At 47.0% G+C, this 27158-nt stretch overlaps 1 protein-coding gene across 1 annotated transcript; it reads left to right on the top strand.

Moving 5' to 3' along the window:
- The first annotated feature begins 213 nt into the window (after window positions 1-213).
- On the top strand, window positions 214-26710 carry hmgxb3 (HMG box domain containing 3). Its single transcript, XM_023833931.2, has 21 exons — window positions 214-403; window positions 5872-6039; window positions 7937-8111; window positions 8243-8737; window positions 8819-8917; window positions 9089-9220; window positions 11157-11521; window positions 11633-11745; window positions 12505-12597; window positions 12867-12955; window positions 13984-14085; window positions 15045-15191; window positions 15918-16222; window positions 16922-17049; window positions 18676-18807; window positions 18891-19075; window positions 19272-19491; window positions 20167-20300; window positions 24087-24206; window positions 24546-24755; window positions 25493-26710. The coding sequence occupies exons 2-21, from the start codon at window positions 5894-5896 to the stop codon at window positions 25958-25960; spliced, it is 3858 nt and encodes a 1285-aa protein (XP_023689699.1). The 5' UTR covers window positions 214-403; window positions 5872-5893; the 3' UTR covers window positions 25961-26710.
- The last annotated feature ends 448 nt before the right edge of the window (window positions 26711-27158 follow it).

Below are 27158 nucleotides of genomic sequence, written 5' to 3'. Positions count from 1 at the left end.
TAATCCAATAAACCCGAATTGGAAATAACCAGGAATTAAGATTGCCCATTTGTTTGCTAAATTATAAGACTACTCAATGCGCATTGTGCCTTTAAGAAAATGACATGTACGGACTCCAGCACACAGTATTTCACGTGTCTAATACGTAGCACCTGATTGGCCTTTGGGCATTCATTGTATCACCGGATTGGTTTTTTGCCTTAGCAACGGAACGCCATTTTGAATGAAGGACAGGGGAGTAAAGAAGTCCGAAAGGGGGCTTTCTCACGGGAACGGGGATGCATTAAACACAGGTTTAATAAGATGATTAGCGATGGTGGACGGCCACTGGTGACAATCGAGCGGTTGACGTTGAAGCAGACGTGATCGGGAGGGATTTGGGGAAGCCTTACTTGCAGTAGAGGTAAGGTTGCAATAAGGAAGCTGCTCATTGGATGCTTCACAAAGCTTAGACTCAGTATGGAGACTCACGAATAATCCACATTCCTCACGGGGAGGGGGGGTAGGTAGTTAGCCAGCAGGGGAAGCTGCGCCGCTTCACATGTTGTCCGCTACAAAGTCTCGCTGTTATTAATTGTGACGTATTTAATTTTCTGAAAGCTTTCCCTCCTCTTTGCATGGGAGTCTATGCCTTTTTAAAGTGCATCGAATGACCTGCCCTTTTATTGGAGGCCACCGTACCTGACTATATGTGGTGGGCATATGTCACCCAACCCCCTCCCCGTTTTCACTGAGTTATCTGGTTGAAATATCTAACTAGTCAAATCTAAAATGCAAACCGTTTTCTGTAAGATAGCCGAGTTTTTAGGTGAGATTCAGTTTTGCTGCTAATGACCTTGACTCGGGCCTCATTCGGTCGCTTTTAACATTGCATTGCAGTAGCCTTTCATGTACCACTACATTCAAAATAGCAACTGCATTTATAATTAATTATTTTAAACTTAGCTTATTGCTTTGTTAAGGTGTCCTGTGCTGTACAGTCCACTACCCAAGACTTTTGCTTGGAAGCATATATCCCTGTTATGTACCAGTTACTGAGAGCAATTAACATTACTCATGTATATGTAGTCAATGTGTGCAAACTACTTTTGTCTAGTGAGGGACCCTACGGGGCCACAGATTATTACTGAACCGAATCTAAGGAATTTGCAGACTCTCTGGATATGTGTACAGTGCCAGAGTCAAGGTATACACGTTATTTTGCTGTATTATAACCATTATTATTCAATTATTCGGATGCAAAAGTAAATAAACATAATAGCATGATTAACATCCTCCACTACTGAGGAGTCTTTTTCAGGTTTGGTGCAACTTTAATTTCCTTTCCTAAAGATGCTCATTACCTGCCTCTTTTATAGTTTTAGGGGCATACACTTTCAGCCGTTCATACAGATGGGTATTTTCCTGTAGTTTTTTTAGACTGAAGTCTAATTCTGCACCCTTCTGGGATTTGAGCTAGGAGCATCAAAATCAAAAACCACTGTTATTATCTACTGTGAACTTAATTGTACAACTTAATTGTCTGACATTCAGTATACAAAGACCATCTACCTACTGTAGATACAATATAGGGACAAAAGCATTGGGACACCTGGCCATTACACCCACAGGAACTTTTATGACATCCCATTCTAAATCCTTAGCCATTAATATGGAGTTGCCCCCCATTTGCAGCTATAACAGCTGCCACTCTTCTGGGAAGGCTTTCCACAAAATTTTGGAATGTGTCTGTGGGGATTTTTGCCCACTCATCCAGAAGAGCATGTATGAGGTCAGGCACTGATGTTGGACATGAAGGCCTGGCTCATAATCTCCATTTTAGTTTATCCCAATGGTGTTTAATGGGGTTGAGGTCAGGGTTCATATGTGGACTGGTCAAGACCATCTCCACCAGCCTAACCACAGAAAATCAACCCCATACCATTATCCCTCCACCACCAAACATTACAGTTGGGACATTGCAGTCAGGCATGTTCTCCTGGCATCTGCCAAACCCAGATTCGTCCATCAGACTGCCAGACAGAGAAGCGTGATTTGTCACTCCACAGAACATGTTTCCACTGCTCCAGCGTCCAGTGGCCTGTGTGCTTCACGCCACTCCAACTGACACTTGGTATTGCGTTTGGTGATGTGAAGCTCGCATGCAGCTGCTCGGCCATGGAAGCCCATTCCATGAAGCTCCCAGTGCACAGTGTTTGTGCTGGAGTTAATGCCAGAGGAAGTTTGGAACCATGCAGTTAATGAGTCAAAAGAGTGTTGCCAACTTTTACACACTATGCGCCTCAGCAGTTGGTGATCCCGCTCTGAATGAAACACCTAATTTCAATGATTAAGAGGTGTGTCCCAATATTCTTGTATCTAGATTGGTTTCCACTGAAATACTCTTAATCTGCAGTAATTTGTTCTTGGCACTCAATCCTGATTTCATAGGCTTTCTCCACTTGTGGATACAATTATATCCTACAGCATGTCCTGCATGCCACTGGGAGACTAATTTGCAGAGACTGTTTCTACCTCATTCCGGCTGTACACACACTAGGATGATGTTGTCTCAGATGAGTTAGGCATACTGGACTCCAGCAACATGTTCGAGTTCCACTTAACAGAACCCACATGCAGTCTTGGGCTTATCAACTACTCTGCCTCTGTTGTTGGTCTAATTTTTTGTCAAGCCAAAATGTTCCCAAACTACTGATTTAAGTGGCATGGGAGGGTCTTTGAGCTCTCCAGCACTAGCTGTAACCAATAAGGATGGGTGAAATAACTTTTTTTTTTTGGGGGGGGGGGGGGTACACAGCTCTTTTGATTCAGTTTAGCTAAAACAATCCTATTGATTCGTTCACCAACTCGTAACGTGGCACTTCCCATTTGCGTAAAATGGATATGAAACACTTGTGTCATGAGAGAAAAATAATATTTGTTATTGGGTTATACAGTCATTGACAAAAGTCTTGTCACATAAGGACATAGTAACTTAAAAAGGCATATAACTTTATTTCTAATCAATCAATTGTTACAATGAATGGATCAATTTAATGCCAAGGGCTTTCATATTAATAACTGGGTGCAAAATGAAACAGTCAAAAAGTGTCCTGATGTTCACAGCTTGTTAAAGTCCAAAACACCTGTTTTTGCAAGGACAAAAGTCTTGTCATGTCTTTTAATTATTCAACTAATCACAAATTAGAGGTTCACCTTTGACAAATACTGTAATTAACATAATACCAGGTGTGTATAAAAAGATCCCCAGCACACCAGACCTTCACTTGAAGTGCAGCCTGGCTTCTGAAAACATGCCAAAGATTCAACCACAGACCAAGTCTGCTGCTGAGGTGGCAGACATCGTTAATGTATCCAAACATCAAGTGGAGAGGATTAAAAAAAGATATAAAGAAACTGATGATGTTCATGACAAGCCCAGGTCAGGCAGACCCCGTAAAACAACTCTTTGAGAGGACCGTTTGTTGCTTCGAAAGTCCAGGGCCAACCCTTTTTCAACTGCAGCAGAGCTACATCAGAACTGGTCACCAGAAACCGCTGTGTCTACAAGAACAGATTCTCGAATTCTCGCACGCAGTGGTCTCCATGGTCAAATTAGTGCTCAGAAACCAGCATTAACAAGAACACAACAAAAAAAGCATGTTGAATTTGCCAAGGCCCACAGCTTGCAGCAAGGATGGACAGAGGCAAAGTGGCAGAAGGTTGATTTTTCTGACGAATCATCCATTGAACTACATACCAAATGCCGCAAATACTGCAGGAGACCTGTTGGAACCCGCATGAACTCAAAATTCACCCAGAAAACAGTCAAGTTTGGTGGAGGAAAAATCATGGTTTGGGGTTACATCCATGGGGGTGTTCGAGAGATCTGCAGAGTGGATGGCAACATCAACAGCCTGAAGTATCAAGATATTCTTGCTGCCCATTACATTCCAAACCATGAGGGGGCAAATTCTGCAGAAGGATGGCGCTCCTTCTCATACTTCAGCCTCCACATTGAAGTTCCTGAAACTGAAGAGGATCAAGGTGCTCCAGGATTGGCCTGCCCAGTCACCAGACATGAACATTATTGAGCATGTCTGGGGTAAGATGAAGGAGGAGGCTTGGAAGACGAAACCAAAGAATCTAGACGAACCCTGGGAGTCCTGCAAGACTGCTTTCTTTGCCATTCCTGATGACTTCATCAACAAGTTATTTCAGTCATTGCCAAGACGTATGGATGTGGTCCTCCAAGCTCATGGGAGTCATACACATTATTAATTTTTTTTTCCAAGGCACCATGACTTTATGTTCTGATGTTATTGTAGCATGTTTGTGTATTCTAAATGAAGTATATGTATAATTTCTACATTATTTTTGCATATGAAAAGACTTTTGTCCAGGCAAAAGTTGACCTTTCTGTCCTAATTACATGACAAAACTCAATGAATGATGCAAAACTTTATTTTGGTATAATAAGCATAATCTAGAGGGCTTTGCCTTTTCTCATAAGCCATTTCTGATTCCAACTGATTAACTACAGGTCAAGTTATTATTTGTTGTTCCTACAACTTGGTTAAGCGACAAGACTTTTGTCAGGCACTGTAGTCTGAGTCTTGGCAATGTTGTATCTTAGCTACTCATGTTTGTTTGAAAAGCAAACAGCTCATCACATAATCAGCTAACAAGTGAGAATATCGGAAGTCACTGCACATGTAGGCGTGTGTTTCAGTCACAACCAAGAAGTAACCTGTGTGAGGTAGCCTGTCACTGACTCACTCATCTCCTTCACTCCTTCAGGTTGCTTGTTTGAGGTCATGAGGCTGAACAAAGAGCTTTCTTGTTCATCCACTCACTCACTAACTGGTTCAGAACGACAGATTTGAAGGACTGACCAAGTTGGTGAGCGAATGGGTGAACAAGAGAGTAGGCGTATACATTCAATCCCAGGTTTAGTTTCCAGCCAATCATATGCTCACTTGCAGCACGCCCTTACATGCCTCACTGGTTCTTACTGGCCATAGTTGATGAGGGAAGCAGCATTCATGTCAAATGTCTGAGGACATGTAGAAGAACAAAAAGAACTAATCTGTGCAGGAAAGTGAACGTGAGTGTGCAATTCCTGTAACATCACACCATTAGTAACCAACTCACAGCCACAATTCACATAGTGTTTTGCGTATTGAATATCTACTTGTTAATTTAGGTTTCACCCATGTCAATAAGTGTATTAATTTGTTTCATTGTGTTACGAATTGAAAATGATGAAACTGAACGGCACACAATGAACATGTTACAACCCTTGTCTTTACTTTAAATGTAGACCTGTACTTCTGTTCAGCAACAATTACTTAAATATCACGATGCATAACAAATCGGCAAAAAAAAACCCAAAATAATATTGAATCAGGAGATCTCTGTTAATTCCCATTACTGTTTTTAAGTTTTATTTTGGCTAAAGTTTTAAGAATATTTTGTCTTCATTGACAGACAAGATGTCTGCGCCTGTGACTTAGATGTGCATGCCTTGCTGTCTGGGAGATGTGTAAAAAGCTGTTTTGCTTTATTTTGGTCTAGGTGTTAATGATCCAAAGCTTAAATGTGTTGTATATGCTACAGAAGTTCATGCAGAATGATTTTATTTTTGCATGCATCTGCCATCGCTGCTTTTGCAGTACAGGACTGAGGTGTGCTTGGAGTCCGTCCCAGAAAACACTCTCCTGCTGTTTGGACCGAGCAGTAATTGACCTAACTGCATGTCTTTGGAAGGAAGGGGGCCCCCCAACCCTGGGCCTATAGTACTGCCCACATTATATACGATACAGCTCTCCTTGATTCTTTGAAAACCCGATTTCCTGTCTGAGGCCTGTCTCACCTCCTTTTTTTGTCAAGAAAATACAGTGAAACTGCAAAGATGGATGCTGCTTTTGAGGAGGCTGAGGTGAAGATCATCACAGAGGAGGTGGAGAGCTGTTACACCGTCATGGAGGTTTCCTCCCCCAAACGGAGACGACGAGGGAGAAGCCAAGGGGAGCCTGTGGATAAATCCAAAAAGCCCAGGTAACACTGCACACGCACGTCCACCATATTAAGGCGGAACAAAGTTGCCCCGAAGAGTCACTGCTCACAGTGATATTTTTGTATAGTGTATGTATATACAGTAAAATCCCATTACAGTGGACGTCTATAATGGACAAAGAGGACAAAGTGTACACTTTCGACATTTTCATATCTCAAAGTCTAAAACTTTCATGCGGTGTAACCATCGAACCAAATGAACAATGGAAATATTATAAAAATTGGTATTTAAGTAATTAAAAAAATAAAATGTAAGTATTTTGACATTCTATATTTGTAACCTTTAAACTCATAAAAAAAACACTTTGGTTTTAAAAGAGCCGAAAAACATTTGTGTGCAAGTGTACACTGCCTCAAATGTCATGCGGCACAACCGGGAAAAGGAGGTTTTATTTTAAAGTGAACTTCATGATGCAGTGACTAAGTAGTAGATTTACCTCAAGTATTGACAGAAATTACCATTTTCAAGTCAGGGTTAGTCTTCTGCATTTTCCATGTCAGGTCATACAACCCGTGAAAAACTATGAGAACATTGCAATATGATAAAACTCTTTATTTGTTTTCAGAATGTTAAGTATAAACTTCATATCAAAGATATTAAACTTTGTGCAAGTGTCCAAACAGACGTCTGTTTAATTTGGAAAGAGCTTGAAAAGGCAGGTGGCGCAACCACAATTAATATGACTACTACTCATAAATACAAAAAACAAATAGGTCATTTTAGGGATGTTTTCATTTGGAAGAAGTTCAGTTTCTCCTCACTTCACAGTGGTTCAGTTTACAATTTTTCTGTTTTACAATGATGCACATTCAGAAGTCAACTTTTGATTTTTGAATTTCCTGGACTAAGATACTCTGATACTTTCCACTGATACTGGGCGACAGCAGCATCCACGCTTCTGGTCTCTGTAGCGATTACAAGTGCAGTGTTTAACAATGCTCTATTCATTTATTCAATTCAGTTACTAGTATTTAGTTAGTTACAGTAATTAATTAACTTATTCAGTTACAGTAGCTATTTAATTATTGTATCATATTTATTTTCAGCAAAACACGATGGCAAGTGAAATTATGCTTTATTTTGATACACATGACTCATTGTTCAAAATTGTTATATTTAATCTGCAAAAGATCTTCCAAGGTTTTACCATTTAGATTTTAACGTTCTGGCTTGAAAAACTGTCCAGCCACACTGAAGATTCCCCCAACAGGTGCAGAGAAAGCAGCTATAACTTATAGGTGTTTGTAGGCCACTCAGCTTTTCCAGTGACTTATCATGGTAATCAAAATGAAAGTTAAATATTTATCCTCTGGGCGACACTTCAAATGTTGCTTTCTTTCATTTTGAATATGAATATGAATTACATTTTTACATGGCATTTAACACTGATAGAGTATTTACTCTGTATGTTAATATGTTTATGTGTAATTTACATTAAAATATTAAGCCATTTTGTTAAAAGCTGCACCTGCACTCCGTTTTAATCCCTTCCTGAAATTCAAATTCGAATTGCAATTCAGTTTCACAAATTGAATTGGAATTTCAGGGCTGTTTTCAATTCATTTCAAAATGGTGCTATACACATATGTAGAGATGTATTTGTGTATTCATACAATTCAAGACGTCTTTATTGCCTGTTTTATGTTTTTTTTTTTTTTAAATGTATTTTTCATGTTTTGAATCAATTTATTATTTTTTTTCAAAAATAATATCTTCTGAAATTCCCAAGGTGGATTAGTGCCCCATCCTGGTTTTTTCCCTGCCTTGCACCCGTAACTTTTGCAATACAAAAGTAAAGTGACAAGTAGTTTCAGAAAATGGATGGATGGATAAATGGATTTTCTGAAATTCATTGCACGATTTGTCCTTCTTGGGCAGGTCTGCATACCTCCTGTACTATTTCGACGTCCACCAGAGTATGCAGCAGGAGTATCCTGACCTCCCGCAGTCTGAAATCAACAAGAGGATCAGCGAGAGTTGGAAAAGGCTCAACGTGGCTGACAAAGGCTACTATCTGGAGAGGGCTAAGCTGGAGAAAGACGGAATTGACGCAGTATGTTGCCGTTGTATGCTCCGTGGCGGGGGTCAGAGGCCTGATTTTGTATCGTTCCACCCTGTGAAGTAAGTCCTCAGGGATAGTACATCCTGTGTAACATAAGCCCTCCCTCCCCTGTCATCTCCTAGAGCAGCCAAACGGTGGGCACTTCTGCAGATGTCCCAGGCTTCCGGAAGATTCTCCCCCGAGCAAACTATGTGCTGCTTCCTAAGGGAACGATGGCAGAGGACAGGGCGGGTGGGCCGGTGGAGGTGTGCGTGGAGACTGTCGACCCCATGGGGGACGGACTCCAGCCACTGTCGCACGAGGCCCTCTTCTCGCCGATGGCCCTCGGCAGCGAGGTTGAGCTGTCAGAGCAGTGCATCGCCATCGAGGGGCTGACGGACGAGACGGCCGCGGCGCTGAGCCGCTCCGGCGCTCTGCAGGAGATCCTGTCCCAGTGCTCATCCAACGGCACGCAGGATAAGCAGCCGTCCGGCTTCCTCGTCAAGGAGGAGCCTGCGGAAACAGGCGAGGCCTACACCACTGTCGGCATGGAGATGGAGGAGAGGATCACGGGTACCTCTGTGGTGCACCAGGTCAAAGACGACTCCACACACCTGGTCACCATAGTTCCCAGCCCAGTAAGAGCTTGTTTTTATTTATTCTTTTGGCTAAACTTGATTGAAGTTGAATAGTGGGAATTCTCCTTCTGTCTTCTATAGGACTTGGTGGAAACCAAAGTAGCATCTGTACCAAGTTCTGTCCTCATGTTTCCTGTTGGGTCCACTCAGGAGCCTGATCCCAAACCCTCATTTAAACTGGTCAGTTTTTTTGTTTCTAAAAGACTAATTATTTATATTTCATTTGTTTTTTGCTGCTGTAGAATCAGCTTTTGTCATGCCTTTGCAGACACTCCCAAGATGACCGGTATTTGTTTCCTTTATGGAGTGAGGACAGAGAGAGTAACACCTTGTGGTCGTTGTACTTTTCAGTCAATAAAATACACTAGAAGAGGGCGGGGAAGCTGCCACACTCCAGGCTGCTCCTTCTCCTACGTCACCCGTCACAAACCGCCCAACTGCCCGGAATGTGGACAGCACCTCGGGGGCAAGTGGGTGGCCAGCGTAAGTCTCCGTGCCCCTCCTGTCACACCCATTGCGTCAAGGTGGGAGGATCGGCACCTGCTGACCAGCTGATCTCCTTGTGTTTCCTCCTAGACTCCTCTTGTAATGTAAAGACATGCAGTTAGAGCAAATGGAAACTGTGAATTGCTACTAGTGCGTGAGTGTGTGTGAATGTGAATGACCTGCATGCAATCAACTGGCATCCCCTCTAGGGCAGGAGCCCCCAACAGTTTTTTTTTTTCTGAGAGCCGGGGTTTGGGGGGGGGGGGGTCCATGAAAATAAAATTTGCCAAGCAGGTGGGATCAGTATTTTGGTTTGGATTCTGGAATCTGCCTGATGAGGACCCCTGCTCTCTGGTGTAGCCCAGCCTTGTGCCCTGTCGTACTCACGACGGGCTGCACTCCGCCCCATGACCTGGGCCAGGATAAGTGGCTAGAGGATGGATGGATGGAAGGATGTACTGTGCCAGTCAAAAGTTTGGATACGCCAAGCCGTCTACAATGGAGAGTGATAATGTGGTATCACATGACCTTGCCATCTAACTGTAGACAGCAGAAATGTTTTTGGAGGAATTTGACCAGAGAGTTTTACCAGAGAAAAAATGGCCAATGAATATATGTGGAACGTCCTTTGGGGCAACTGGCCGAGCATCCCAGGAGGCCACCTCATGGAACTGGGGTAAAGGAGACAGTAGGGGCAACCAGTCCATGGAGCAATTGGGGTTAGGAGCCTTTCTGAAAGGCCCAATGGTGGGATCACTCTGCCAATAATGGGATTTGAACCAGAAACATTCTGATTCCTAACCTACATAGCTGCCCCACCCCCCAATAAATTATTATTTTTTTGTTTAATCCTTTTTTTGGTCAGTGAATGCTTCCATTTATGTTTTTTTATTAATTTTGATGTACTTATAATTATTCTAAAATGTACAGAATACTATAAATAAACCTTTCTATGGGAAGGTGTGTCCACACTTTTCACTGGTACTGTATGTAGCGTGAGGTCGATGTGCAACAAAATGTCCCCAGTAGTGAAACGCTGAACAAACCAGAAACCAAACAGCGGGCTGGTCCTGTCCTGACAACCACTTTCCGCACGGCGCCAAGCAATTTACTGAGCCCCCTAAACAATTTTTAACAAAGAAGGGATGCAGTTGTCTGTATAACTTTCCTGATCATGCTTGAGCCGAAGGAATATGACTGAATCTTATTTTTATATCTATGTCTGCAAAACATGCATGAAATGTTTTCCTGTCCTGGAGCAGTATTGGACCGATGGTCTCTCAGAAGTTCTAGGTGTTGGATTATTGCCTAATTCTGAATTGAATGAGCTGTCAGCCTGGTCAAGGATCCTAGCCTCATGCCCTGTGATTCCTGGATGTTCCATGTACCCCCCCCCCCAAAAAAAAAAAACAGTAGGCAAAGGCTGAATGGATGCATGACTATAAATTCACTTAGGAAATTTATAATTAGGTGATCAGTGGTCATTGTTAACACACCACAGCACACAGTGCGCAACAACGAAATGTGTCCTCTGCATTTAGCCCATATGTGACTTTCGTGACATAGCAGGGGGCAGCTAATTCAGCGCCCTGGGAGCAGTACCTTGCTCAGGGTACCTCAGTGGTGCCTTGCTGGTGGGGGATTCGAACCTGCAATCTTTCAATTACAAGTGCGCTTCCCTAACCATCAAGCCACCACTGCCCACAATTGTCAAAAGAGCCCGTAGCGTTAACGGATCTCCAGGGTGAACTCGCTTGGGCTCGGTGATAAATGTTCTTGTGCAGCATTACAGAAAGATTCTGTCATTCATCGCTAATGTGGATGTGCAGTCATGTTGTGTGAAGACTGCATTGTCCCTTCTGGCACAATAAGATGCTGTGTACAAGTTATTCCTGGCATGTCTCAAAGAATTCTCCAACCCATTTCCCTTCAGGCGAAGAGAGGTCAGACCAAAGCAGCCGCTCTGACCTCTAAATCATCTGCGCGGAAGCCGACAAAGCATCCAGGGGGCAGTGACCAGCCCGGCGTGACTCAGCTGCCCGAGCCAGTGACGCAGTTGGCCGTGGCAACGGCCGCATCCGACACCAACGGAACACAGCGGAAAGAAGCGGTCATGACTGGCAACTCCCCAATGGGTGCCTCATCCACCCCTCAGGGCAGGAACATGGAGAACGAGGGGGTTGTCGGTGAACCCACAGATCCTAACATGAATCAGCGACAAGCGCTTGTACAGAAATCACCTGCAGGGGGCAGCGTAGGTCTTATGCAGCAGGCAACTGGAACAAAGACATCAGCAATGTGAGGACAGCAGAAATACCGAATAACACAAAAGAAATGCAAATGCAGGTAGATTACTGACTAGCAGCAATAATGTTTTTTCCTTTCTTGTTACCTTCTTACCCTCTGCAGCTGCCTGAAAGGGGCACCAGCTCCCAGTGTCCGGGGCAAAACACGGCAGAAGAGCCTCAACTTTGGGCCAAAGAGGCCAGTTCGCGCCATCCTGCCTGCACCCACACAAATAGGTCAGCACCTTCCTTCCTGAGCAGAGAAGCTAAAAACCAAATAGTGTAATTAAGGGACAGAAGCCAAGTAGTTCTGAAGGGAAGAAGGTGCAGTGTATGTATGCGGCAGCCTTACTAGGGAATGCAACTCAGTGCTACAGAATCAAGTGACCTGAGAAAATGCAGTTGCAGTTGTGTTTTCTAGAAGATTGTTATTTAGATGGTTTCATTAGCATCTGGAAGCAGTCGGCTTGTTTTCTGTTTGGCTATTTTTTGTTCACTTAGATATATGATATATGATTTTAATGCATAAATGCTGCATTAAAGGTTATATGAATTAGAGCTAGTCATAGGCCAACATCCAGGCTAATTTCAACCAAAAAGCATTGAATTGTCAAATTGTTGATACAGATATAAATGCATGGAATAAGTACTGATAACCTGAGGGTGTCTTGGCAAATTCTGGGCAGTGTCTTCACTGTATCCGTCAGGCTCAACTTTTATTTCCCAGTCCAGTTTTATCTAAATCAGGTATGCTGTCTGGTCAGAAGGGGGCATTGTCCTGTGTAGCCATTGTTATGTCGGCCAGAACTGGTCTGTTATGAATGATACTCAGTCGTAACTAGGCAACATGGTCAAACTCAGGGATGCTAATGAACTTAGTGGGTGACCTGAAACGGTCTGTTTGGGAAAACCAGCCATGTCTCAAAAACGAAAACGGTCTAGCAAATATGTCGTGTTTAATCACAAAAGCTTTTCCCATCTTTTTGGAAACGGCAGGTCCCGGCTCTCGAGCTGCTTTTGTCCAGTGGGTGACGGTGCCACCAGACAAGGTCAAAGATGCAGCTCTGTCCAAAATAAACAGCAAAGCAGGTTGGTTCCACCCCTGCTTGCTAATAGTCATACTTAACTCACTGCGAATGAAGTTGCTTTAGTGCTATTTAAGTCATTTATGATATTAGGCAGTAAGCAATATAATTGTAAACCATAGAAAACAATACTCTTTCTAAAAGATCTGATTTGAATTTCTCCTGTACTGTCAAATGGTCAGTTTGATTGCATTTTGAATGAATGCAAACTTCTCATTGTGAAACAATTTTATTATTATTATTATTATTATTATTATTATTGTTATTTTACAGGCAAGCCAGCAGCAGGGAAGGTTCCAAGCCTGAAGCCCAACACACTCAAGCAACTTGGGCAGGCTGTTAAACCTTTGCAGCTGGAACAGGTGGGAATACAGAATGGCTGTTATTATACACGTATTTGTCAGAATTGTTTAGTACATCGTTTTCGTTTCTGTACACACAATGAAATGAATGAATACATTTGTCACAGGCAGAACCTAATTTCGTAAGTAGATGCACAACACAGAAAACATGCTAATTATACGCTGGTTATGACTAATGCTGGTTACAGTCAGTCAAAATCCGGGCTTTGGGAATATTTAAATAATAATAAATAACAATAAATTACACCAACACCAAAGAGAGTCTGTCGGCTGTGTTTTACCAATCATGGATATGTTGCTGAAAATGCATCCAGCGTGTCAACTCATTTGAGATGACATCATTTGAGATGACATCATCTGAATGTGTGCGCGACCGGAACGAGGCAGAAACAGCTTCTGCAAATTAGTCTCCCTGTGCCATTTAAGGAGCTTTTGCCAGAATATTTAGATTTGGCTTAAAAAATAATGGCGGCTATAGGGGTGTTTATCACTACAGATATGTAGCTTTATACTATTAGAGGACATGGTATTTAGTTCATTATGCTTATTCTTGTGTTATTATAATGTTACATTTTTAATTTTTAAATAATTTTACACATTTATTTGTACAATGTGCAAATAAGCATCTCTTAGGTTTTGTTATTTGGGCATGCTGACAAAAGCATTGCCTTTGATTTACTGTCCCTAAATGTGTTGTGCTTGCAGTTTTAATAATAGGCTAAATGATATCAAAACAAACCCTGTTTTCCCCGCTGTACCAAAATTGCACTGAAGCGTGTATTTTGTGCATTGGTACACCCCTAGAATATAGCACACGTGCACACGTGACTCTCCTCAAACTTTTACCGACTTACCGGTGCCAGTCTGTGCAGACCTGCGGGGCGGGGGGGGGGGGGGGGGGGGGAGTGGCTTAGAGCCTCCTGAGGTTCTGTAGGCAGCCTCTGCCTGATTGGCCAACTGGGCTGCGCTGAGGTGGGGGTCCCACAGTGACTCTCTGTCTGAATTTGTGTCACACCTTATCCTTGTAGAATCATCCTGTTCCTGCCAACACTAGTCACTATATAGTGACCGACAAAGGGCTGAAGATTCTGTCTGTTGTGTCCTTCAAACAGAACACAACCTCCATGTTGGTAAGTCTTCAAATTATTCAATAACTTTAAAGAAGACAGTGTCTCTGTGAAGTGCAATGATCTTATGTCTGTAAAAAAACCTTACTAATAAAATATAGTTTAAAAATAAGACTGAGGTGCTGTGGTGTCTCAGGGGGTCACACAGCGCCTTCTTGTGGTGTCTCAGGGGGTCACACAGAGCCTTCTTGTGGTGTCTCAGGGGGTCACACAGAGCCTTCTCAGCTCCAGCCTCTGCTGTTTGTAGTTCCACCCCTGGCTCTGTGTGCATGGAGTTTGTATTTTCCCCCAAGCTTATGTGGGTTTTTCCTCCAGGTACTTAGGTTTCTGAAAACATGCAGCTGGGTGAATCGCTGTCTCTAATTTGCACGTAGTTTACAAGAGAGTGTGTGTGGGTGGGCATGCTGTCCAGGGTGCCCCCCACCTTGTGCCCTGTGCTGCCTGCGATAGGCTGCCGGCTGTCTGTGATGCTAAACTGGATAATGGGGGATGGATGGATGGATGGATGGATGGGTGGGTGAATTGATGGATGGATGGATGGATGGATGGCTGGGTGGGTGGGTGGATGGATGGAAGGATGGATGGATAGGTGGGTGGATGGAATGATGGATGGGTGGGTGGATGGATGGAAGGATGGATTGGTGGATGGGTGGATGGATGGATGGCTGGGTGGGTGGGTGGATGGAAGGATGGATGGATAGGTGGGTGGATGGATGGATGGCTGGGTGGGTCGGATGGATGGATGGATGGATGGATGGGTGGATGGATTGATCGATGGTTGGATGGCTGGGTGGGTCGGATGGATGGATGGATGGCTGGGTGGGTCGGATGGATGGATGGATGGATGGATTGATCGATGGTTGGATGGCTGGGTGGGTCAGATGGATGGATGGATGGCTGGGTTCTATGCATCAGTGTCGGCTGCGCCCCTGTATTTCTCATGACCCGTGTTGCTGTGACAGGATTTGGGCTTGTCCACAGCCCGAGGCCGGGGCAAGTGCAAGAACCCCACCTGTGACTATGTGTACAAGAACCGGCACAAGCCTCAGGTGTGTCCGAGCTGCGGCTGGGAGCTCAGCAAGAAGGCGGCCAGCAAGCCCAAGCTCTTTGTGAGTCTCGCATCCCACCCCAGCTCTCCTTAAAGGCTTTATTCTGGGGGGGGGGGGGGGAGCATTACAATGATAACAAACCAATAAACTAATGGGATTTTTATAATCTGTAATCTATAATGGATTGTGCGTATCTGAGTGTGTGGGCAGTCATCTGGGTGCCCCTCAGCCTTGTACCCAGATGCTGCCCCCCCCCCCCCAAACTGCAACCTCAAGCAAGATAAACGGTGGTTACAAGATGAATGGGTGGGTTAGATTGATAGATTTTATTAATCCATGGGGGGCAAATACAAGCAGACATCTAATAGTGCAATTAAGGGACGGATAGACAAGCAACACGAGTGCCAAAGTCTAAAATGTACGTACAATGTCCATATGACAGGGTCTTACCTGGTAGTGCTGCACAGTGCACTCAGATGGATGGATGGATGGATGGATGAATGGATGGATGGATGGATACTCTGTCTATAATAACTGTGTGTACTCGCGTCCCATCTGGCTTGCGGCCTGTTCTCCTTCGATCGACCCCAGACCATCTATGACCCTGAGCAGGAAAACCGGCTGACTGGGTCGATAGATGCATATTGCTATAATGTATCATTTATAATGCATAATGTATCTGTGTATAATTTATACTTCACTAATGTACTAATGTATTATAATCTCCCATTCAGCAATTTTGACGCTGCGTCTGCATCAGCACTAATGTGTCCGTTCCCCTGTCAGAGCGGTCCGGAACCGGCCTCTGCCGTTCTGCTGGACCCGTACCGCGCCCTGAGCCCGACCCAAAAGGAGACGCAGCGGCAGTCGACCCTTCAGCTGCTGCGCGGCTCCATCCAGCTGCCCGAGAGCGAGGCGGAGCTTCCCGAGGCCATGGCGCTCATCCAGGAGCTGAACAGCACGCAGGTGGTGCTTTCTGGGGCCGGCGACGAGTGCGAGGCAGTGCAGCAGAGCGGCTGGCCCCGCTTCTACGAGTCGGCCGCCCGCGAGTGCGGCCTCTGCAGCTTCCCCCTCTTTAAGGGCGGCCAAGGGTAAGGGTATCTAACGTGACGCCGTGCTGAAGTCCGAGAGCCAAAGGAAATCCTGCTTAAGTTTATGCTGGTGTAAGACTGTGACTCTGTGTGTCAGATTAGCCAAACCTACCCGCACGTCAACCCAGCCGTCTGCCCTGCACTCACCATCCAATCCATCCACGTTTGCTGAACTCACCCACTTGGAACCTTGTTCATGTAATCACTACCTCATGCAGTTAATTAATTGATTCAGTTAATGATTTAAATGAGCTTAACAAATAAACGGAGTGGCTGGGCTGCCCCCTGAGAAGAGGCTTGGAAACCAAAGCTACAGTCGTCTTGCCCGGTGTTTTCTCAGCGCAGTCCTTGGGACGGTCCATATCTTTGCTGCCCCCCAGCTCTGAGCAAAAACGAGGGCTGTACTGGGGCCCCGAGGACTGGTTAGAGAAACACTGTTCTAGCCATCCAGCAAGATATTAGGAGCATTTTAGGCAACACAAGAAATTATGTTTTTTATCTTATTACTGTTTATATATTCTAATGTTAAAATATGTTTTTTTTCCTGAACAAATATATACCCAGTTATAAAGCATTAAACAGATTTTTTTTTTCTGCTCTGAGGGTCACTGAGCTGAGGGTTTCTGCAGGGCATCTTGTGTCAGTGATTCATCCTCTAGCTCTGGCCTGACTCCAGTCTCCCCCTGTTGCCCCCCGCAGCTCGGTGGCGGGGCAGGAGGACTGCTGGCTTCTGACTGACTCCCACCTCCAGACAGCTACTATCCAGCTGAAGATCTGCCTGAACCCCCAGTGCCTTGCGCTGCACAGCTTCTGTGACATACACCCAGGTATCGCCGGGAGGTCGTTGGGTCGCGAATCTCAGTGGCCAGAGACACCAGGTCTGGAGAAAGAAAACCAGGCTGGAAGTGTGTGAGGCGTGTCGGGGGGGGGGGGGGGATGGGTTATGGGGAAAGGGTCACACAAGTGGGAAAGCCCGGAGAAGTGGGAATTTTGTGACGGACTACAGTTTGTCAAACATTTCCCTCATGCGGGACTAATGGAAAATGGGCGTTTATAAAACAACCCCCTTTCGGTTATGCATGACCAAACAGAACTTCCGTTTTGGCTGAAGAGGGAAAAGACGCTGCAATTAAGTGTGAATTCGTGAAACCCCCCCGCACACTGGTGTGCACAATAATCTACCCTGCTGCACTCAGATATTTAATATTTATTTAACAACACTACACTATTTTGAATGTCACATGTAACTTTATTTATTTAGTAATTAAATAACGTAGGTGAGCGAGGTATATAAGTACAACACCACAGGTGACTGCTCTGCATTGCGACATTCCGCATCGCGGTTTTGATATATCACGGGGTCGGCATAAGAAATTAAATTGGATTTTTGGGAGCTTTTTTGAGTTTTGTAAAAGCTGCAGATGACACACGAAGGCCAGCAGATGACACGAAAAGTTTAGTAATTCATAAATCCTTAAAAAAATTGTACAGCACTGGTTTGAAGTATGCCAAGTGTGTTTCCAGCTGCCTCTGACGTGACGCCTCGCAGGGATTTTGCTGTGATCTCGCAGGGATTTTGCTGTGACCTCGCAGGGATTTCGCTGTGATCTCGCAGGGATTTTGCTGTGATCTCGCAGGGATTTTGCTATGATCTCGCAGTGATCTTTGTATCTTGCATTTGTCGTATCTTTTTGCTTTGCTTCGCTCACCAAAGGGGGGCAGAAAATTTCACGTTTTTCTAGATCGCGGGGGCCTGTGCCCGTAACCCCCGCAATGTGGGAGGGTCGATTGTAATATGTAATGCTGTTTGATCCATGGTCTGCCAGTCAACCTCACTCCTCTTTATGTGTCTCTGGAAAATAAAGGCCAGTTAAGCACTTGTACTAAGTCGCAGGGGACTGGGCCTGAGCTGCAGTCCCCAGCAGTCCTTTAGAATGTAAATTGTGTTGTTTTTTCATGTTTATCAGTTTATCACTGATGTCTTTATACCACCTTGGTTCCAGGTGTGATGGTTGATCGTCATTTGATTCTACTGATATTCAATCTATTAGAATTTCTTTTTTATTCCAAGAGGCTCAAGCAGATTTTTGAAAGGTTTTGGACTTTTTTGTTCAATAAAAGTGATCTCTGTCACTGTCCTGATCCTTAGTGGCCCGATCCCCTCCATTGAGGACTTGCTTATACCTAAGGCCAGTCCGTCACATTAACACAAGGATCCGGCATGCTATTTGCTCTGCTATAGCAATATAGGGGGCCCGGTCCCAGTCTCACTATCAAGCAAGGAGTAGGAATAGTCACATGACTCAGCCTTGGTTGATGGCCAGTGGCCCCGCCCTATTCCTGCCCACCTGACCATTTTGTAACTTTGCATTCTTATGAATACCTAAAGACCTCTCTCTCTTTATGTACCATTATAATTTCTGTTACCAGTGACTCTTCCCTTCTCTGCCTAGGTCTCTTTAACGTGGGCAACAAACTGCTGGTGAGCTTGGATCTCCTCTTCAAGATCCGCAGCCAGATCAAGCTTGGACACGACCCCAGCGAGGCGGCCCTGATGATCCTGAACGGGGTGCAGAACCAGCCTGGTAAGTTCTGTGAGTCTTCGTTTTTGGGGGGGGTCTTTCTGGGGGCCCGTCTCTCCCTCCCTAACTCATCCTTCCCCTCCCAGTGCACACGCTCAGCCCCAGCGAGGTCTCCCACATCCAGGAGCTGCTCTGCAGCGGCTACTGGGCCTTCGAGAGCCTGACGCCCCGCGACTACAATGACATGATCTGCGGGGTGTGCGGCATCGCGCCCAAGGTGGAGATCGCGCAGCGCAACCCCAACAATGTGCTGCAGCTGAAGAATGTGGAGGTGAGGCCCGGATCCAGGGGGTCTGCAGCCAAAATTCAAGCAGAATGGGCTGGTGTCCTGTCTATAGTATCCTGTGCCTCGTACCTTGTGTTTCCTGGTTTAGGCATGAACACATATGAATGGTGGATATATTAGAATGACACTATGAGCCTTGCAGTCACACAAGCAGCCTGATCATCTAACTCGTGCTTCCTAGTTCACCTGGCCAGACTTCCAGGCGGCGGACGAGGTTAACGTGGATGACTTCTGGCTGACGATGGAGAGCGAGGCCATCGAGCAGGCCGCCTTCCCCTCCAGCATCCCCATCACCAAGTTCGACGCATCCATTATAGCTCCCTTCATCCCGCCTCTGATGCGAAACTCGTTCATCATCAACACTGAGAAGGACAAGAACGTGTCGGACCTCACACCTGCAGGTAACGTAGGCCCTGTGTGGAACGTAGGCCCTGTGTGGAACGTAGGCCCTGTGTGGAACGTAGGCCCTGTGTGGAACTCCGTCACAGCTGCCACATACGGTACCAGAACCTGACCAGTGGCCTAGACACGGTAGAAATGGTTTTGGAGGAGTTTGACTAGAGGACCAAAGATAAGTGGCCAATAAGTGCTCAGCAACCAGTCCATGGAGCAATTGGGGTTAAGGGCCTGGCCCAACGGCCCAATGGTGGGATCACTCTGCTGACCCAGGGATTTGAACCGGCAACCTTCTGAGTCCCAACCCACAGAGCTGCCCCCCCCAACAAATTAATTTCCTTTGTTTAATACTTTTTTGGTCAGTGCAATAATCCATGTATGTTTTCATGTCTTTATAATTATGCTAAAATATAGATAGCACAAATAAACCATTCTATGGGTAGGCGTGTCCAAACTTTTTTTATTTTTTAATATGTTTATATTTTTAATAACAAAAATAGACTGGAAATGGAAATAATGGACCATAATACACACAGATTAAAGGTAGAGATAAATGGAACTCCTATGTGAATGTGGGAAGACTAAAGATGGGATAAAGCTGAATAATGAGATATGTATTATAAGACCTCGCCCCTGTCCTACTCTAATGCTTTTGCATTCGGAAAACCTCCTTGTCTCAGGTGACCCTGCGGTTCTGGTGCGCCTGATCCACGAGGGTACCCTGAAGCCGGCGCTGATCCAGGAGCACAGCGCAGAGGAGCTCAGGGAACTGCTGGAGCGCTGTGGATCCCCCTGTGACCCCGGCAGCTCCAAGGTGCGAGCCTGACGGCTGGAAGGCAGACACACTCGCCAGCCTGTGCGCGTCTCTGTGTGTGATAGGGCAGACACACTCGCCAGCCTGTGCGCTTCTCTGTGTGTGATAGGGCAGACACACTCGCCAGCCTGTGCGCGTCTCTGTGTGTGATAGGGCAGACACACTCGCCAGCCTGTGCGCGTCACTGTGTGTGATAGGGCAGACACACTCGCCAGCCTGTGCGCGTCTCTGTGTGTGATAGGGCAGACACACTCGCCAGCCTGTGCGCGTCTCTGTGTGTGATAGGGCAGACACACTCGCCAGCCTGTGCGCGTCTCTGTGTGTGATAGGGCAGACACACTCGCCAGCCTGTGCGCGTCACTGTGTGTGATAGGGCAGACACACTCGCCAGCCTGTGCGCGTCTCTGTGTGTGATAGGGCAGACACACTCGCCAGCCTGTGCGTGTCTCTGTGTGTGATAGGGCAGACACACTCGCCAGCCTGTGCGCGTCTCTGTGTGATAGGACAGACATACTCGCCAGCCTGTGCGCGTCTCTGTGTGTGATAGGGCAGACACACTCGCCAGCCTGTGCGTGTCTCTGTGTGTGATAGGGCAGACACACTCGCCAGCCTGTGCGTGTCTCTGTGTGTGATAGGACAGACACACTCGCCAGCCTGTGCGCGTCTCTGTGTGTGATAGGACAGACACACTCGCCAGCCTGTGCGCGTCTCTGTGTGTGATAGGGCAGACACACTCGCCAGCCTGTGCGCGTCTCTGTGTGTGATAGGGCAGACACACTCGCCAGCCTGTGCGCGTCTCTGTGTGTGATAGGGCAGACACACTCGCCAGCCTGTGCGCGTCTCTGTGTGTGATAGGGCAGACACACTCGCCAGCCTGTGCGCGTCTCTGTGTGTGATAGGGCAGACACACTCGCCAGCCTATGCGTGTCTCTGTGTGTGATAGGGCAGACACACTCGCCAGCCTGTGCGCGTCTCTGTGTGTCATAGGGCAGACACACCTGCCAGCCTGTGCGCGTCTCTGTGTATGATAGGGCAGACACACTCGCCAGCCTGTGCGCGTCTCTGTGTGTCATAGGGCAGACACACCTGCCAGCCTGTGCGTGTCTCTGTGTGTGATAGGGCAGACACACCTGCCAGCCTGTGCGTGTCTCTGTGTGATAGGACAGACATACTCGCCAGCCTGTGCGTGTCTCTGTGTGTGATAGGGCAGACACACTCGCCAGCCTGTGCACGTCTCTATTTGTGATAGGGCAGACACACTCGCCAGCCTGTGCGCGTCTCTGTGTGTGATAGGGCAGACACACTCGCCAGCCTGTGCGCGTCTCTGTGTGTCATAGGGCAGACACACTCGCCAGCCTGTGCGCGTCTCTGTGTGTCATAGGGCAGACACACTCGCCAGCCTGTGCGTGTCTCTGTGTGTGATAGGACAGACACACCTGCCAGCCTGTGCGTGTCTCTGTGTGTGATAGGGCAGACACACTCGCCAGCCTGTGCGCGTCTCTGTGTGTCATAGGGCAGACACACCTGCCAGCCTGTGCGCGTCTCTGTGTATGATAGGGCAGACACACTCGCCAGCCTGTGCGCGTCTCTGTGTGTCATAGGGCAGACACACCTGCCAGCCTGTGCGTGTCTCTGTGTGTGATAGGGCAGACACACCTGCCAGCCTGTGCGTGTCTCTGTGTGATAGGACAGACATACTCGCCAGCCTGTGCGTGTCTCTGTGTGTGATAGGGCAGACACACTCGCCAGCCTGTGCACGTCTCTGTGTGTGATAGGGCAGACACACTCGCCAGCCTGTGCGTGTCTCTGTGTGTGATAGGGCAGACACACTCGCCAGCCTGTGCGCGTCTCTATTTGTGATAGGGCAGACACACTCGCCAGCCTGTGCGCGTCTCTGTGTGTGATAGGGCAGACACACTCGCCAGCCTGTGCGCGTCTCTGTGTGTCATAGGGCAGACACACTCGCCAGCCTGTGCGCGTCTCTGTGTGTCATAGGGCAGACACACTCGCCAGCCTGTGCGTGTCTCTGTGTGTGATAGGGCAGACACACCTGCCAGCCTGTGCGTGTCTCTGTGTGTGATAGGGCAGACACACCTGCCAGCCTGTGCGTGTCTCTGTGTGTGATAGGACAGACACACTCGCCAGCCTCGTCATCTGAAGCCGCGGTTTATTATTGCGCATGTGCAGTATAATAGTGATGTGATATCGTGCAGCCCTAGTGCTGATCAAAATGTCTTTGTGAATCTATTAATTCCAGCCATTACGGCCAAAACACAATGGCTTGGCTCCTCTGAATAGGTTTATTCCTCTAAAGTTGGTGTTGTGAAATGCAGAAGGGATGCCACATTTTGTCTTTCGTTTCCTTTTTGAATCAAATGAGCCGATGAGGACGAGGAGGTCTGTGATGTAAGAATGTGCTTTTTCACTGGAGTCGTGTTGGCTGAGTGCCGGGTCTTAGATTCACATCCAACAATCAGAGGAAACAGCGTTTCTCTTTCGTCCACCTGCTTTCCCGTCTTTTATCCTAGGGATGGCTGTTTTTAAGATGCTTTCAGGTTTCCCCGTGCGAGAGGAGGAGGTTTTCCGTGGAACTGATGTGGGCGGCGAGAAATATAACTCTCCTGTTTCCCGGTCATTGTTATGTGTTCGAACACCCCCACTCCTGCCCGCCATTCCAAACACATGTAACCCCTTCATGGACCCAATTTTACTGCTTAGATTACAAGACCTCGCAAATACAAAAAAGCACACACTGGCCTGATGTGCCACGCAAGAAAACTAAAAAGAAATTAGTATCTGCAGAAGTCTGTGAATGTTTGATCCCTTTATTTTTGTTGTCGTCCCCCCCCCTTGCAGTACTTCCCAGAATGTTGGGGTATAACTACTTATATTGTGATGCTTCATGCCTGTCCACTAAGATGACTCTGTTTCCCGTTCTGAGTGCAGAGGCCTGGTTTGGCGAGGGGAAGCTCTGATTTCTCCCAGCTACGGGGAGACATTATGAACCCTTCCAAGTCTGAGCAGGCCCACTTTACGTTGATAAGCAGCCCCTGGCTTTGCACTGTGGTGAGACTGGGGTTTGTAGTGAGGCTACTATCTATAGCCCTCATCAGACCTCAGGTTTGACCCCCCCTCCCCCCCCCAGACGGCCGCTGCTGAAGGAGACCGAGTCACACAATGGAGCCTTTATCTCTCTGATCATCCTAAACTGGCTCCATTGCCCACCGTCTGGCTCAACTCCAGATCAGCCCCAGGGTATCTAATCTTTAGGGCTGGAGAAATATTTATAAACCAGATAAAAATGAGAGTGGGCGTTACTATGGCGATAGTGACAGTGTCTGCGGTCTGAGGCGTATACAGCTCCTGAAATAGCACTACCGGTTAGCGAAGCGGCGTTGCATAACCGAGCGAGCGGGCATTGGCATTCCCGTACGGCTGCTTGTCTCACTCCATGGGCCAGCAGCCCGGTCGTGTCATCACGCGATGTTGGATGTTCCAGTAACAGCAAATGTGTAGTAACTTTAACGCCTCCCTGGTGGCCACTGGGCTGGTTCCAGTTATTTTCTCGGTGCAGAATCTTTCTCTGTGTGCAATGTTTTTATTTGTTTTTTTGCTCCTTTTTTTAACACCTACTGGGAAACAAAATAGAATGATTTTATTGACCTTTAATTTCTGGTCCTTCTTTGTCCTGTTGTCTGTTAAGCGCTGAAGCTGATTTTGTTTTCTAGACTCCTCTCAAACCCTAAGCCTAACCCTAACCCTAAGCCTAACCCTCTCCCCTTCCAGGGCCAGATGATGGGGGCCGTGTGTGCCCTGTACGCCTATGTCCAGAATGGCCTTGCTTCCGTGCCCCAGCCTCCCTCTCACCTGACGGCCGGCAAGCTCTATAAGATCTGTCCTCACCAGGTAACAGCAGCGGTGCACCCTGCCAGTTGGGGGCGCTCCAAACACCATCTGATGTTCAGCATTTATATTGAGTTTTGTCACCCACCCAGATGTCTTAAGCGTCAGTTGCACAAAAGTGCAATTTATATAATATATCACATATAAATATAACTCATTGTCGTATTTGGAGAAGCAGTTGAGGTCTGTAGTTTTCATAGCAGAGATCTTGGAGCTGATTGGGCGAGGCTGTGTTCCCCACACTGCATTAATGGGCTTTAGTCTGCCGCCAGCCTGGTCCCAGCTCGGGGGGGGTGTGGGTTGCTGGGGCTTCTCTCAGTGGCCCCCACTTCCATTCCTCAGGTGGTGTGTGGCTCCAAGTACATGGTGAGGGGCGAGAGTTCCCGGGACCATGTGGACCTGCTGATGTCGTCCCGCTACTGGCCGCCGGTGTACGTGACGGACTCTGCCCGCCAGGTGGCGCTCTGCACTGACGTCCAGTACCCAGAGCTGGCCTCCCAGATGTGGGGTAGGAATCAAGGCTGCTTCTGTGATCCACTGGGTGACCCAGAGGTATGTGGAGTACAGCATTATCAGTGTTTGGTTTGTGTGAGGGTGTGTGTAACCTACAGTGGACTAGCCTGTGGTCCAGGGGGTACTGCAGCCCTGTGCCCTCTGCTGCCGGGGTTAGGTTCCAGGCCCCAGTGAGCCTTTACTGGATAAGTGGATAGATAGATGGATCTAACCCCTGCATACTACAATGGACCTTTTTCTATGTGGTCCAGGCCCTCCCTCGACAAGTATTCCAAATATTACACAAGTGATTTACACACAGTTAAGCTCCAAAATTGCATCTGTAAGACCTGAAACAGATAGGCCCCTTCTTATCTTCTGTTAGCTATCTGGTCGATGTCAGGCACGTATAATCAGAGGTCATACATAACGATTAGGAACTCGGCCCCTCTGGTATGCATTCAGGACACGACCGGAGGCCTTTATTTTGGTGCCTTGGACTGTTGGCGGGTTTAACCAAAGTGGGCCCGGGGGAGGGGGGGGCAAAAATAAGAGAAGGCCGTTTTATTGTCAGTAAGGTGAGAAACAGAAGGGCAGTCGACGTTGGGTTCTAGGGTCTGTGGGCATTCGATGAAAAATAAGAGAAATATGGCTCAGATTTTGGAGCATTCAGGGGTAAGTAGGGGTGAGTTGAAGGGCCAAGCTTGTCACCTGATTCTGGGGGTCCAGACTCGCGGTAACTTGCTTAGATCGCGGTAAACTGCCTTGACCACAGTGCCGCCGCTTTGCCCCTGCAGTATGTGTCCTGCGCCGAGCTCCAGGACCAGCATTACGGCCTGGACCTGCCAGGGGTGGAGTCATCCCAGGTGCACCCTGTCACCAGATCCCCGTCCCGCTGGGTCGTGCATCCCGGGCAGGTGGGGGCGGAGTCTCCCGTGCCGCGCCACTACTTCATGGAGCTCTGCCAGGAGCTGGAGCCTTACAGTAGCCTGGTGGCTTCGCTGCAGGAGGCGGGGCCTGAGGGGGGCAGCGTGCGGAACAAACCCCTGGCTTTCGACAACGCCGCCTACTACTACCTTTACAACCGGCTGATCGACTTCCTCACCAGCAAGGACATTGTCAACCAGCAGATCAACGAGGTGCTGCAAGGCTGCCAGCCTGGGGAAGTGGTCATCCGGGACGCCCTGTACCGCTTGGGTGTGGCTCAAATCAACACGGAGGCGGAACCGGGGGTGGAGCTGGAGGAGGAGACTGGCCTGCCATAGGGCAAGGAAGGACACCCCAAATATCTGTTCTCCAATCAGAAAATACTGTCTGCAAGTCTTGAAGCCCCTTGAAGTCCCTGCTTGCTCTTTTACCGTGACAACAAGAATATGTGCTTTTGAGCTGTTTCTTCAGACCAGACTGGGGCTGTTGTGGTGATGGAGCTGGCTGACTAGCTAATGCTCCGATGGCGGTGCATTTGAGGGGGCGGGGCTCAGGGTCACCCCTCTAAGTTGACAGGATGGTACAGTCCTGGGCCCTGGTTAAATTATCTCACAACCAAAGATGAATTCTGGAATTTCAGCCTCTCCTCACGGTGATATAAAGCATATTTATATCTGCTGTGGAGGTGTGTAGGGTTATGTATCTTTATAGACACTCCCCTCGAACCATTTCAGCCGGTATCAAGCCTGGTCACTCCCTGCTCCTCATTGGCTATCCTGAAGGGTCATTGTATATCAACTTACATTATTTATTACAGTGTTTTCTGTTATTTCCAAATGTGTTTCTATTACTTTTGTGTCTGTTTATTAGGGGTTCAGGCAATCAGCGTTAGCTGCTAGATCCCGATTGTTTTCGCAAAGATACTTATTTTTATCACTATTTCAACTGAAATTATAAAATGATCAGTATTCTTGCATTTATTTTCTTAGTTTTCTTAGCCATTTTTTTCCACACCTTACATGAATGAGCTGTTTTTAAAAAAAGTTACTCTTCAGCGGATCTAGAATAGCTGTAACCCTGGGGTATGGGGCTGGTGGGTGGGTGGGGGGGGGGGGGGGGCGGCAGTTATTGCTGCTTGTCAGATGAGGGGGAAATGATCCGCTGAACTGAAAACTCAGGTTGGTACCTGAAAATGTATACTTTTTTCTGATGGGTAAGATTTGACAGGTTTTTGGATTTAATCGCATTCTGCGAGTGTGCGTGTGTCTCTTTGGGCAGAGTTTTTTTCCCTTCATATTAACAATCACTGTATGAATGAGTGCTGTTGGTTGCTATCTGTCCTATTAGCCCTGGCTGCTGAACCACATTAAGCCACATAATTATTATATATGATATGAGATGCACAGACCGATGCCCTCTCTCCCTCCCCCCTGACCCACTCCCTACTGCTCTCTCCTTTCTCCCGTCGCATCCAGGCTACGGCCGGTGTACACGATGCCCAGCCTCCTCTACCTGTCAGAAGAGGGAGATGTGCTC

Source organism: Paramormyrops kingsleyae, chromosome 10, assembly GCF_048594095.1.
Source record: "Paramormyrops kingsleyae isolate MSU_618 chromosome 10, PKINGS_0.4, whole genome shotgun sequence".
Classification (NCBI taxonomy): Eukaryota; Metazoa; Chordata; class Actinopteri; order Osteoglossiformes; family Mormyridae; genus Paramormyrops; species Paramormyrops kingsleyae.
The sequence above is the reverse complement of the archived record's forward strand: the minus strand, read 5'-3'. Positions and strand labels throughout refer to the sequence as shown.